General features: G+C 38.0%; 1 protein-coding gene across 1 annotated transcript in view; it reads left to right on the forward strand.

The window, feature by feature from the left end:
- ROBO1 (roundabout guidance receptor 1) overlaps nucleotides 1-15408 on the forward strand; it is a 580691-nt gene that overhangs the window by 219611 nt on the left and 345672 nt on the right. The window contains exon 2 of the mRNA XM_056496975.1: nucleotides 13707-13790. Within this exon, the coding sequence (XP_056352950.1) occupies nucleotides 13707-13790 (84 nt within the window). The remainder of the gene's footprint in view (nucleotides 1-13706; nucleotides 13791-15408) is intronic.

Consider the following 15408-nt stretch of genomic DNA (forward strand, 5'->3'; position numbering starts at 1 on the left):
AGATATCTGTTTTCACTTTTTCAAGTAATAAAAATACTGAAGAAATCAATTGTTTTCTTAAAAGGAGCCACAGACTGGACCAAATGTGTGCTCTCTCTGCTCCTGTTCTCTCTTCTCCAAAGAGATTAAATAAGATTGCCAGACAAATTTCACCCCCACCTTGCAGCTCCCCTTGACCTTCAAGCAGCTGAGGGAAGCCTCTGTGAACACAGTTTTTACACAAATGCATCCTAAACTTTTTCTTATTTTCTGCCAAAAAAACTTGTAACACTGAACTGCCTGAAGCATTTAAAAAAAATGCCAGGAGTCTTCAGGCTTGACTGGGGAAAATGCTGTGGAGAAAGATGTTTTTTAAATAAAGAAAATATCAAAAAGATCCTTGCAAAGATTCAACTTTCTAAATACACATTAAATAAAATAATAACTGAATCAATTAGTCTAGGAATGAAGGATTGATCATTAGTTGAACTCTTAAGTTGAAAAATGAAAACCAGTGGCACAAGAATAGTTACATTTTGTAAGGATGAAGCCAAAGAAAACAAAATTACACTTCCTCTAGAATTTTTAAAAGACACATTGTGTTAATAGTAATGGCTAGTGTCCAATTTTTTGAGCTGTGTTTTGGTTGTGTACTAGTTTGGTCTGCTCCATACCTTTTTCTCCCAGGGGGAAAAAAAAAATTAAAAAGCCATTTACACAAAGTGCAGTTCATCCTTTCTGCCCTTGGAAGAAGATAATTTCCCTTTCTTTCATTGATCATCCTTCTTCAAAGCAGAAAAACATTAGAATGGGAGTCATGTGCTGTGCTCTTTACTTTTCAGCAGGACCAAAAAAACAAACATCTTTTAAGTTGCCTGTGAAATCAGATGTGCATAGAAATGCAGAATTTGTCCCTCTTCTAATCCTCAGACACTCTCAGGCCAAACAAACTGTGGTCTCAGACAATTATTTTATTTTGCACTTTGAGCAAAGGTTCCCAGGCAATGCAGCACCCCCGAGTTTTGTGTGAAAGTAGCACTCAAAATCCATCAGATCCTCAGCTGAGACAATTCTGTTCAAGTCTCTTTTAGCTCCTAGTACAGCACAGGGATCACCTCCTATTTATTAATGTGATATTTCCTGGTGTGATTATATCTATACATCCTATAATTTAGGAACAGCAAAGCCATTGTATAATAATCATTTCTCAACTGCAATTTTAAACATTTATCATTTAAATATTTTTCTCTAAAATTAATATCTCATGGTTGTTTTCACCTGGGTTGGATGATGTATATAAGAATGAACACAAAAGAGAATCAATACAGCTATTAACTGACTTGCCCACAGGATATGATAAATGAGGGGCCAGCTTAAATTCGACTAAATTTTCTCTGATAGTATATCATCAGAAAAATCTTCATGTACCTATAGCATTTTTCATCAAGTACATTTTTTTCTCTACTTATTAATGGCCTTTATTTTCAATGTAAGAATCCAAATAATTGAATTAGCTAATGATGCATATATAAGAAATCTGAAATTTGAAATTTCTATTAATATCACAAATTCAGGTTATTAAATATATACTGATAAAATAAGTTGAATGGGACGAGGAAGGGCTTGGAAGTGTTTTACTTTAGTCTGACTTTTTACAGAATAAGGATTCTGCTATTACAGAGTCAGCATCTGTTAGATCTCCTGCTCTAGTCTTTTCTGGATTCACTTGCTAATCTTAATTAAAATATTAAATAGAGATGGAAGGAATCCCAAAGCTATACCTGAACCAGTGGGTGTGAGGTGCAGTTGCATTTTGTCAGATATTAGGCAAGATTTCACTGTACACCAACTTCTCCCTTTTGGTTGTCTTGAGAAAGGTACCTGAGGTGGGAGGGTTCAGGGGAAGTGGGAGAGATTTTCTCTGGGACTTTGATTGGGATGCCTGGGGGGGCAGGACCCTGAGACACTCAGCCTGAATCGAGTCAAACATAATTATGTTCAAGTTCCAAACTGAGGAGAAGAGCTTAAATAGAAACTTACCTAGGGAGCCTTCTTAAGCATGAGTGCTAATCAGTGTAAATAGTTTTTAGGGTTAACATTTCAGTCAATGCTTTGGGAGTTTTTATTTATTTATTGCAATTTTTTACCCAGTTTTCCCTTTATCATTGAACATAACTTTATTTATATTATATGTGTCACTTTTCTAAGATTCAATGCATTTTCAAAATCATAGCCATTTAGAAAAATAAAAACCATAAGGAAAATATCTTAGATTGAGTTTAATTATATTATTTCTAAAAAAAAACAAAAAAAAGTTTCTGTTTTTATTGCTCAGTGTTTTGTAGCTAAAATGCTTAATAATTTTAGAAGCTTTTCCTGAAGGGCATTTGAAATAGTCTTCAGGTGTGAATTCTTACTGAGTTGTTAAATGCGTTAGTTTTGTTCAGTTTTGAGTACTTGTGTGCACTTTCAGCTGATTTATCTCCAGTGTTAAGCTTTCAAGATCATATCACATCTCCATGGTCACTCTACAGTTGTAGAACAGCAACACAAGTTTAAGTAGAGTTGAATAAACTGTTCAGCTTGAGTAATAGGAATGATGGGGTAAACTCAGTAGCTTCTTTTGGTTTAAAGTTTAAATTTTCTCAGTATTTACTGAGACTTTTTTCCTATTTGAAATATAAAATAATAGCATTCTTTGTTGTTTAACTTTCCAGCTAGTGTTCAGTGTCAGATTGGTCTCTAGCTGGATGTGTTATTTGATCCAATGTGTTTCTCTCTTTTTCTTATATCCAGCGCCTTCTGAAATTACAGGGCTTTTCCAGGAATCTTCTGTAGTCTGGCTTCCTGAAAGGAAATATGATTAATTGCCTTCAATACACTAAATATGCTTTCCTTTTTCTGAGGTTCTTGTGCATTTGTATTGTTCTCCTGCCTCCTTTCCCCATAATTTTCATACCTATATTCCCACTAAAACAAATTAACTTGGATTAGCCAGTTAAATATTAAATTAGCCAGTAAAAATATTAAATTCCTTGTCATATTGTTTTGTTCTATGTTAGAAATTTTGTATACTAGTTGTCATAATCTTGAATATACCTAAAAATCTTTAGTATCATAATATGCTGAAGTTTCAAACTAGCAAACCTTCAGATGCAGCGTGCAGTTGTTTAAATTCAGTAGTAATGGTTTATCACTGAGATCTCAGCCACCTCACAGCTCATTTGTGATTGATATGTTATCTGAACAGATCTGGAGCAATGGCTCTGTGGTTACCAGTGCTTAGATCTTCTGAAATTCTGTTATGTAAGATACCTAAACTCTCTAAGCTTCCCCATTGACCAGACAGTAAAAGTATTGCTGAAATACATTTTCCTGGTCTAGTGTCACACCTGCAGTGCTCCAGGCCTGCTGCCCATCAGCAGCTGCCAGCAAGGGCTGGGGGCTGCTGGTCCCTTTGTCAGTGGTGTCACAGCTGGGGTGACACCAGGACCAGAGAGGTGCCCCATGGGCACAGGAGCTTGGCAGGGGCTGCTGGTGGCCACCTCAGGGGCAGCTCCTGTGCTCTTTTTGGCACCCCACAGCAGCACACAGCACTCAGGGGCATCATCTTCCCTCTTGGAATTTCAGTGCTGGGTAGCAGTCATCCTAGCCCGTGGGGCTGAAGCATCTATTTCTGATTTTATCCAGTTTGACATGTTTAAATTTGCTGAGGATCTCTGCTAGAGGAACTTGAGGGCCCCAACAATATGGAACCAATCATGCTAGAAACACATGAGATGTATAATGTTGCTTCAGAAGTATTTTTTATTTCCTGCCCAAAGCAGCTGCACCAACACATTAAATGAAGGTAGGACAAACAAACAGTTAGGGCTTGATAAAGAAATTTTTCTTTTTTTGAGCTGTCACTCTTTCAGTGTTGTACTTTAGGTCAGTGGTATTAAAGCTGTGACCCAGTCAGCAATGATATACTTGGGAAACTTTCTACACATAAATGTGACACAGTGAATTCTTAGTCATCTCTGCTTCCATTTTCACCTCATTACTGGTGATAAATGAGTCCCTTATTATGAGAACCCTAATTTCCTGGTCTCTAGCACTATGAGGATTTGGCTTTGATTTTTAAGGGGGGTATAGCTGGTACAAAATACAAAACACAAATGTTTCGTTCCATTTGCTATTTAGCTGTTCTGTATCTACCAATGCATTAACAGAAGCTTCTGATTAGGTTATGTCTTTCTGCCTGTTTATCTCAGAAGTCTGGTTGGTTTTTGAACATTGATGTGCAATCTGGCTAATTTTTACCATCTTGATAGTCTTATCCATCAAAATTTTGATGTGGCTGCTCTTGTTATTTACACTGGCATTGTTCTCATCATATTTGTGTAGTTTAAAACTCATCCTTCAGCGTTCAGACTTGGTTGCTTTGGGCTTTGTGCTTCCAGTTACAGCTCTAATTCTGGGATTTCTGTGGATCCATTGAAGGTCCCTTTTTGTTTCAAAATTAGTGCCTCTAGCTAGTAATTCCTATGTTCAATACACACAGTATTACAAATTAACAGTATTTAGAGAAATCTGTAGATCCTTGTAAACCCAAGTACCCCTTGCTGTGTTGTATGATTTCTTATCTGGTATTAATTTTGTAGAGCTGAATTCTGACAAGATAGAAGAGTTATTGATTGTTCTCCTCCTCAGCTATTTCATTTCATCATTGTTCTATTTTGTCTGGAGTTTAAGTTCATAAACCTGGAGTAATTTTTGACCTTGTGCTTTTTTTTGAGGCTGACATTAATCACACTGAGAAATGAGATTCCCAGCTGGAAGATGCTAAAGAGCCATTAGGAACTATTACATTAACCCACCACTATTTTATCTTTCCCAGTTGAGGCTGAGAATTATTAAGTTGATTGGGACATATCTGTGTGTTTCATTGTGAGCTAGATAGTAATTGCTAATTCTTTATTTGTGGCTCTTTCTCCCACTTCCCCGAAGTATTCACAGCTGTGCTAACAGAACCCTGAATCCAGTCAATGGGAGCATTTTGCTGCTTTAACAAGAAAGGGCTTCAAGGCTAATATCAAATTTTCCAGGCAAATGCTTACATGCTCCATCATTTGTTTTCTTAAGGATATGATTTTGAGCAGTGAGTAGTCAGCTCAGGTAAACAAAGCAAGCAGGAACACCTGTTGTACAGCTTCTCTCCAAGGCACAAACTCAAAAAACTTCTTTGTAAAATGCATTTCAGTACACTGCAAAAAGCAGAAGTTCTTCTGAATAGCTTTACAGAGAGAATGCCTGTGATCAAATAACAAAAGGAAAAAACTTCCCTGAAGTCTTTACCTCTATTTAGCATAAATGAAAGAAGACAGGGGTTTTTTTTTTAATCTTTGGATTATAAAAAAAAGAAAGTTATTGTTGCAAGTGAGTTTTATTTAATACATTTAGAAGGTGAATAGGAAAGGGAATTCTGGACAGCTTGACTGACTTCCATGTTATATGGATATGTATGTGTGGTTTGATGATGCTTGTAGCTTGCTGTAAGTTTATCCTTATAGAGAAGTACTGATTAACAGTGCATGTTTTTCAACTCCATGCCTTTTTACAAGTCAGTGTGAATATCTGTTTACCTTGCAAATCAACTTTTCACTTCACTTAAAAATTGTCCCTGTACATTACCTAACAAATCCTTTCCTACTTTGCTAGGCCACAGTAATTTTAATTATCAACTACAACAGGGTTAAACCTTCATTTTTTTTAATCCTTGAATCACTCCATAGGCTATAGCATACTTTTTCTTTATGCAGAAGTCAAGGTAAAGAGAATGTGATTGGCTTTAAGTGTGGAGGGACAGGGACCTTTACAGCCTGTCCTGTCTGCTGGCTTTTTTGTCCCAGCCAAAGAGCTGGAATGTGGGAGAAAAAAAGGAAGGGAAAGCACAGAAGAGCAAAAACTGGACACGTATCCTCTAAGAAATTAATATGCTAAGGGTATCAATAATCACAATGTGGCTGAAGTCACTGTTGGAAGGTAAAAAACGTGCTGGGAATAGCAAAATTGTTCAAAATGTAGCCCTTTTAACAGGAGGGGAAGTCAAACCAAACCAGAATAGTGAGGAGTGTCTTCTGAAGGCAAATCACCTGTGATTCTTGTGGTATGTGGGAGACTTTCTTGCTTAAATATCAGTGTTAATAGGCTGAGTTAATGGGCCAGTGTCTTGGTTTGCTGGACAGTGTATTAGTGAAAGAATGTCTGTTCTTTCTTTTAGCAAGCATACATTGATTTAATATTATTCTTCGTGCTGAGCTCTGCAGGCAGATTGCTAAAATGCAGATGACACAGCTGTGCTGCAGATATATCTTTCACAGCTCAGAAGATGACTTTGCATATTCAGAAAAGCAAGGGAATGAGAAAGGACTTTCTCAGCTCTTGTATTTTGTACATCCCCTTCAATATTCATTGTCAGGGTAGTTTTAATTTCAAATCATGTCACTGCAAGGCTGCCGGTGTGCTGAATTAGTTCCTGGGTTTTCCTTGTTTGTCTATAATTGTCATTAATGAGGGAAATTCATCACTTTCCCAAAGTTCACCACTCAGCTGAAAAATATAAAGGAAGATTAAACAGGGTGGGATTCTTTTTCTACAGCAAAGAGCAAGGGAACCCAGTTCTCTGCTGCTCTTTTGGGAGCAGCTTCTTGTAAAGCAGCTGCATAAATCAGACTCAAACACCCTTGCAGGGCTGAAGCCGAGCAAGAGGAGCTCCAGGGGTTAATTCCTGAAGGACTGGGTGTAGCCTCAGAGAGTTTAATTCAATAGTCAGGGGATTACTGCAAGTCCAGTAGAGTTGGAGGATTGCTCACATAACCAGTTCTTCAGCTGTGTGTGGTGTTAGTTGCTATTATTTAAATGTCTTGATAGTAGTTCCCACAGCAATCAGAACTTTCTAGACAAACATGTAAGTTTACTCAGAGGAAAACAAAATAAGAGGACTTTTATGGGAGAGAACATTTCCTGAAGCAAGTTAAAACTCATAGTTTGCAGTAAAGAGAAAATACTTGCATGAAGAAATCAATGTCAAGTAGGACTTATGAATATGCCATATTGAACATAGTCAAGATGACTGGTGAGCCCTTCAAAAAAGTCATTTATTTCTGCATTTTCTGAAGAAGCATTGCTTGTTACCTTGGAGTAGAAAATTCTGTTATAAATCTGGTTCTCCTTCCCTAGAAAATGGCTTTTTGTGCTAATTAATCATAGTGCCTTGCACAGGCTACTGATGGTCTCTTATCTACCCCTGCAACTAAAGCAGCTGGGGCCACCACCTGTTAACTCATTCACAGCACGTTTAATTAGCCAGGGTGGCTGCTGCCTTCAGGTTGGTCTGGCAGGGAAAGAAATGGGAGAGGATGCCAAACAGGAGAGAGTGCTACAAGGGACTGCCCAAGAAGTGCAAGGAAAAGCCAGAAAAAGTCCAGGAGCAAGGGCAGGTGGAGAGAGGACAACAGGCAGGTTGGCAGCATCAAAGTCCTGCAGTGCAAGTTTGTTGTGCTCTCTGCAAAATGCAAAGTTTTGAGAATTCCAGTGTTCAGCCAGAAATATTTCTGTGTAATTGGATTCATACAGAGACTGATCCCACAGAAAACTTCAGCTGATGGTTCTGCTACTCAGTAAAATATATGGAAGCTGCTCAATGCCTTTGTTTATTACCTACTGCACAAATGAATAAATTAATTGCAAAGACAGAACAAGGTTGTTTCATGCTTATGCATAATAAAATCCTCACTCATTTATTTTTCTTTCCTAAAGGCTGTTATTGAATGAGTTGTGAAAATAAAAGGAAGGAAAGGTTTTTAAACCTCATCCTTACTGGGGTTTTGTCAGGATTTCAGTCATGCGCTGTTCTTTGAAGACAAACAAAAAAAGATACTCAAACCATTAAATAAATGCTTTATTCTTCCTTGTTTTAGTAAAAGTCAGCTTCTAAAAGGTTTCTTTTACAGTGTTCTTTTCTCATCAAAAGAATGTATTTTGAGTGTAATTAATAACACTTCTGTATCTGTGTGTACATTTTATTTTTAGACTACTTATTGAATGGCTAGAACACACTTGTACAAACCATTCATAAAAAAAAAAAAAATAAAAAAAAATCCTTGTGGATTTACTTAAAATTTACTTGAGCCAGATCCTCACATTAAGGACATTATGGGAGAGCAAATTTTTGCCTTTTCCCCTAGCTTGAATCTTTCTTAACTCTGAAATGAGGCAGCTGAGCAGTGTGAATTTTTAGTGAAGAACTACTTATTACTTGTGGAGACTCTTAGCTGATTAAAGTGGTCATAGCTCCCTAAATTATCCAACTTAAACAAGTTAGCTGGCTTAATGTGCTCTAGCAAGATGCTGTATTAAGTCTTATGAAAAAGAATACTTCCTTTGAGCTATTATGAAATATTGGTAAGGATATTCATCAATTTAGCAGGTTTTTGATACAGACCTGTGAATGTTCACCAAGCTGTGAAAGTCTAAAGGTGGCCTAATTATTCCCAAATCTGCACATAGCCTGAAGTTTTTTTTTGTTCCAGATCTGAAGAATAGGTCTACATCCTTGAAAGCTGGTCTGTAGTTTTCTAAATAAACACATAATATTAGGTAGTACCTTCCCTGTATAAAATTTGTCTCGCAGATTTAATGATTTGACTTTTATCAATAGTTCTCCTTTTGGTACTATCCTTACTTATACTCTGAAAGCATCAACTGTTTTGTCATTGTGTACAACCAAGTGAAGAAATAAGAATAAATTAAGTATTCTTTAGGACACATTATAGTGTATTTCTAATTTCTAACTCCAAAGGAAACCTAGAGTAAATCAAAATAGTGGGAAAAGAACTTGGCTCTTAATTTATTAATTTAGTTCCTCATCTTGTGGTTTGATGCAGCCCCAGTTGGGCTTTTTTGTCTGATGTCTCTTCTTGAATTCATCTAGATCACTAGAAAGGAATCAATGGGAATTGATCCAATTTGTAGAACACAATTCTAATATTGATAGTAGTTTATATTCATTTGCTTCACCCTAATCTTTTATTAATGCTCATTTGCAAAATGCTGTTCATGCTGTTTTCTTCCAGTTTTGTACCCCCAATCTGCTGATGATAATGAAATTTAGAGAAATGTAACAAGAAATAATGAAGCTATAAATTTTGGCATTAACTATGGTCACAGTTACTACTTTTTGTAGTCAGACTTTTTCAGTAGGTGACTTTAATTTCAGATAAAGATCAGTGTAGAAAGTCAGGCACATTACATTCTTACACAAGTAAGAAGTTGTGTCTCTTATGGTCTTTCCAATTTTTCTTTATGTCCACCAGGAGGTTGGGCTAGGGCATCAATATTGAATCATCTGGGGATCTTTAAGGATGCATCATCAATAAAATGTGTCATCCAGATATATCTCCTGGTTCAAAAGAAGCAATAACTGATGGAATCACTTTCTCTTACCAGTGGGGAAAAAAGCCACTGGTGACTTTTCTAGGAATAGCAGAGCCACGGTTAAAAACATGTTTAATATAATTTTTGAAGTTAGAATTGTAAAATGCACTTGGATATAAATAGCTGTGAAAATAAGTGTGTCAGTCTGGTTTGAGGTGTTTTAGGAGCCAGGAGAATGAATAACAATAGTAAATATTTATTATTTGGATTTTCTAAAAAATTTGAAGCATTAAAGATATGTAAATTAAAGCATGAATGGGGTGGTCATCCAGTAAAATGGAATAACTTAGAGATTTCAGTAGAAATTTCATTGGAAAAGTCTCCTCACATTCATATAAATATTTTGTGCTCTCCAACAGCCCTTGGCACCTAAAATTATTCTGAACTTGTATGCAAAATCATCTTTATGCTTTGAAGGGGTCATATGTGCTTGGGCTGACTAATCCTGAAAACATTCCACCAAAAAACTGGAGCAGTCACTGCTGGTAAACCTAATATTCTCCTCTCAAGTCCAAGTAGATATTTGGTGGTTTTTTGATAGTTTTGTTTTTTGTTTTTTATAATGTCTTGCCCAACTTAATGCTCTGGAAATTTCCATGGAAAGAAAGGATGACATGTTTTTCATTGTTATGAGGGTGTTCCCCCTCTGAAATGAAGAGTGTCTCAAGTGCTCCTGTGAAAGAAAAGTGTAGTAGCAATTGCTAAGGGTGCATTGATCCTTATTTTTTGTTACCTGAGGCTTCAGTATTCAACTTTCTTTTCCCAAATAAACTCATTTGGGACTATATTAAAAAGGGAAAAAAAGTAGGGGAAACTCTTTTTGACTTCTTCCTGAAGTTTTACTTATAGATAAAAGTATTTTTTTCTGTTGAATTTCTATCTGGGGGTGAGGGGTGCACTGTGTGGGTATTTTGGGCTTGTTTGGTTGTTTTTGTTGCCTGGGTTTTTGATTTTTTGGGAGGATTTCCATAATGAATCATCCAATTACTGCCTAGGAATCTTTTTAAAGCTTAAGTTTTATTTCAGTGAAAACTGGCCCTTTTTATTTGAGCAGCTAAGAAAAAATAGAAACCTTGGTTTAAATATTTCTTGTCTGATGCAGAAATTCAACCAAGATGTCCAGGCATATTGGAGAGGGGTTTTTTAAGGGACATCTCTCTCTGTCACTTCTGTGAAACCTCTTAAGGACTGATTATGACATTTCTTTGAGGGATGAAGCACCAGGTTCAGCCTCTGCTTTGACTCAGACTGAACTGTAATTTCTTCATATATCAGGTGAATTGTTCTTTGGTTTATAGTTAATTTGCTTCACATTTTCTGGCATTGTAACAAGTTCAAAAAGTGTAATGATGTAAAATTGTTTATTATGTTTAAGGGAGCCAAGTTGAAAATTGCCTGATCCTACAGCATGGTAGTCATAAGAAATACATCATGTCTTAACATTCAGACTTTTACTAGCCATTCAACAGAGTGCCTTCACAGCAGTCCTACAGTGAAATGTGTTATTTAAGTCAACACTACTTACCTCTGTTAAGTTTTTACAGAAACTCCCAAGCAAAGCTGGAATTTCTGACAGAGCTGAAATTAAATTCAGCCCAGCACAGAGGGCAACAGCCCAAAATGTAGCACTTATTGTTCATTAAATGGGTAGAATTCATCATTAGTGAGTCATTTCCAGCCAGAGACCATAATTTAACATTAGCTGGATATATTTTTCAAAATCAGGTGGAAAAGTAGCATTTCTCAAAGAATGAGAGAGTGAACAATGTCTGTATAGTTTTAGATTGTAAGTAACAAGTGTATTGTCACTAACAGATATAATGTAAGTATCAGTAGTGTCAAAAACAGAATAATTACCTTCCTCATTTACTTTTACTGAGTGATTGGAGCCAAGATGTGCAAGCCTAAATAGCAGCAAGTAGTTGTAGCCTGGTTTTTAGAGCTGCTGCTCTCCTAGTGTGTTGGCTTGGATTGAATTCTCAGCATTTCTGAATTGGAGACTGTTCCTGTTAAAACTCCTAAGTGAGCTTTGCTAGGGCCATTAGCATTGGTTGGTTGTGAGGTGCTATGGGGAGCATGGCCCAGTTCTTGGTACACCATACAGAGGGGCAATCTTGGCTAAAAAACCCAATTTGTTGTGCAGTTATATTTTGCACATGACACCCAACATTACAGTGACACACAGAACACTTCCAGTAGCTTTCAGTGCATCTTCTTTCCCCTCACTCATTTTGAGCAGTGTGTGGTAAAATCTCCTAGAACACAATCAGTCTCTCAGAATGATGATCAGCAGGTTCATTGGTCAAATTTGGTCTGGGCTCCCTGTAGTCCATTATAAACCTTTGCACTATAAAGGTAGGCACAGCCTCTGCCACTTAAATTAATAAAAAAGTCCCATCCTTCTGTCCTTTGCTGCAGTAATTTAAAACTTTGACCCAATCAACCCCTGAATGCAAATGAGTGAGCAATCTGGAGAAAGAGAGTGTTGATCCAGTCAATCTACAGCCATTTTTAGAGCAGATTTTAAAGATGTACGTGACATTGGCCATTAGTGAGCCAGCAAAGATGAATGGGCCAATAAACGAGCATATTTCACTTCTTTCATCTGCCAAGATGAAACATCATCTTGGTGTTCAGCTGCTTTTTGTTGTTTGGTCTTTTATTTTCTTAATTTGCACGACAGTATTTTGAAAGGCATGCTATCAATCCTTTAATTGACATTTCTAAAGAAATATTTTTTTCCAATAAGTCCTCGTGAATGGGTTGGTCTTGAGGATTTTGGTTTTCTTAATATTTTCCTTTGTAACTCGTTAAAAATATTTTGATTTTTAAAGATATTGTCTCTATGATTGTTTAGAAAAAAAATGGAGAAATGAATGTTTGAGATCACATTTTAAAAATGAGCGTGACTGAGCTAATAAAATTAAGCATCCAGAAAAAATTCCACTTATTTTATTCTAATTTTTTAAAATATACAGTTGCTTTAGCTGTTCTGTGAATGTTCAGAGTAGTTTTTAGCTGTGTGGATTTTTTGAAAATGAACAGTTATTTTCAGTCATTATAGAAGTCCAGAATATGTCTGAGAGAGCAAAACATGTCTTTGCAATAATTAATAAATTATCTGACACCTGTCAACAGAGAAAAAAGAAAAAAAGCAGCCTATTGTTGTGGCAGAATTATTTTTGCAAAGACATTTGCTTCTTGGAGTTTTCTTCTGAAGAAAATACTAATATCTCTTTTTAGATATTGTCTGTTGGACAGTGCACTATCAAAAGTAAACAAAAATAGGATTTAAGTTTAACAAACAGTTTTACATTGAGAGTAAAAAGTCACAGTGACATTGTTGACAAATTCCTTTGGGTTGTGCTGTTTTGTTTTCCGAACAACTGGGACTTTATTTTATTTTTTGTTTCGAACCATTTCGTTCATCGTTATGAGTTACATTCATGGTGCTTTGTGGAACTTTGATCAGCAATTTATCTTGGGGTCTTAAAACATGTGTTCACTTATGTGTTTAGCTGACCAGCTGCCTTCCCTTTTTTTTTTTTTTTTTTCCCTTTTTCCAATGGAGCGGTTCCTTGCAAGGATCTTTTAGCAGAAAGCGCGTTTTATTCCGTGCGATGCTAAACTGTTGCCTTTCCATGGAGGGCTCCACGCCTTTCCCTTTCCCCATCTCCCAGCACAAGTACAGCATCCCCTCCGCGCTTCCCAAGCCCCAGCCGTCCCCCCGCCTCCTCCCCACAAAGAGGTGAAGTCCCCTGGGTCTGTAATTGCCAGGAGATGAAGCGATGATGGGGAGTGATCACAGTCAATAGCTTTGATTAACAATAAGGTGGAAAATTAGCAATGCTAGCATTCAGCTCCCCTGCCTTCCCTTCCCCATATGCTGCCTGCAGCCTGGCGAGCAGGGTGGCCACTGTGCTGGCGGGCTGCAGAGCCACACTGGCAGTGGGCATCTTTTTGGGGACAGTGGGCATCTTTCTGGGGACGGTGGGCATCTTTTTGGGGACAGTGGGCATCTTTTTGGGGACGGTGGGCATCTTTTTGGGGGCCCTGGACGATGCTCCCGGCCGTGTTTCTCCGGGCTCCACCAGGCAGGCAGGGGAAGGACGAGGTGTGCCGTGCGCTGGCACTGTGGCTCTTGCTGTCGTGCGTGGATTTAACTGTGTCTGGACGTGTTGTGATCAAAATGGCAACTCCTGTGACTCCTGTGAGCCCATCAGCAGCTCTGGTGTTGTTTCCGACAGACTCGGAGGACGCGGAGAGGGGGAGCGACGGCGGGACGCCCCTGCCCACCTCTGACAACGGCGACAACTCGCTGGGCTACACAGGTAGAGTGCACCTTTCCAAAATATTCCTGACTGCCTCCTTCCAGCCCTTCCCGCCCCACCTGCCATTGCCACCTGTACATGTTCCTTTAATCATCTTTGCTAGCTGGCTCTCTTTCACCATCACCTTCAGGAGTTCAGCGTTGTTAGTGCTGTTGGGAAATGTTATTGGGTCTTTTAACCAACCAAAATTACTGTCCTTGTGTGTGTGTTAGTACTTGCTAGTGATGTAAATGCTTAAATTTGCCTTGTTGAGACAATGCACCCATTATTATTCCTTTGAACTGTATATATTAGTGCATGAGGCAATATATAATCTCAAAGAAATTTTTTCCAAAGAGCAAGGGGATTTTTCCATATGTTTATTTGGGGAATTTTTGTGCTTTGTTTCTGTTATAAACAAAAGTGAAATACGTTGCAGCAGGGAAGAAAACCAAATGAGACTAGTTTGTGATTGGAGAAGAATGAGTTTCATTGACTTCTGCTTTGCATAAACTACAGAAATGTGTCTCTAGGCCAAATAAGAAAAGCCACAGAATAAGCAACACCACACAGCAATGATCTCTGAGAAACCCAATCCTGTAACTTGTCTGCAGCCTGAAATGTTACCCAGCTCCAGGAGTCACTGACCACAGGTTTTCATGAATTACTGGTGGTCCAGTGTGACTCAGATATTCTTAAGGCATTCTTGAGGGTACAAGAGGACAGGTAAAGGAGAAGAGAGAGAACAATTTCTTGTCTATTCATAAAACTTCAGGTCCTTTTATATGCCACTTACAGTGATTGCAGCTTTCATCACTTGTCCCTCACAATCATCTCTGCATGTGGTTTAAAACCTTGACACATGATTTTATTTCAGTTTCAAATAGATTTTTTTTTTTTTCCTAAAAGGGTAAAAAAAAGTAAAGCAATACAAATTTCCCCTCAGTCAAGATAGATGCCTTTTTGGGAAAGCATCACATGAATCCTGCTGCCTGTGGATTATTTAGACTTTTCTGGATTCTTAATATTGCTGTTAATTTTGTTCTAAATTCTTCCCTTTGCATGCTTCAAGTTTATCACATGTACATTTCTGATGCATATGGGATCATCATATTGACAAAATATAGCTTAAAGAAGGTTGGGGTTTTTTTTCCTTACTGTAAGTTAGAATTTTGCTTTCAGAAAATAGGTGTGGGAATAATGATCCCCGATTCTTGTGTTTAAACAGCCACTAATGTACTTGGAACAGTGAGTCAGACTCTTTTAATAATAAACTGGCATAGTTTTACCTGGAGATGAGCAGGAAGTTCCCCTCCAGCCCCCTCACCCATCCCTGCTCTGGGGCTGATGCTCTACAGGCAGATCCCTGACAGCCTTGCTCCCAGCACCCCAACAGCCCCCCAGGCACAAGAGCAGCAGGGTGAGAATTTAGAGGAACACCCCATCACATTTTCCACTGGAGAGGGGCTGGAGGCTTGAGGCAGGCTCTCCCATGACCAGTATTTAAGGCAAATAAGGCAGTGTTTAAGACAATACCTGCACTCTGAGGGCTTGGGGACAATGCCCCAAACAGAGCACAGAGCCTTCTGCATCTGTCCACCCCCGAGGACCCTTGTTCTGCTCCAAGGAGCAGCTGGGC

Source organism: Oenanthe melanoleuca, chromosome 1, assembly GCF_029582105.1.
Source record: "Oenanthe melanoleuca isolate GR-GAL-2019-014 chromosome 1, OMel1.0, whole genome shotgun sequence".
Classification (NCBI taxonomy): domain Eukaryota; kingdom Metazoa; phylum Chordata; class Aves; order Passeriformes; family Muscicapidae; genus Oenanthe; species Oenanthe melanoleuca.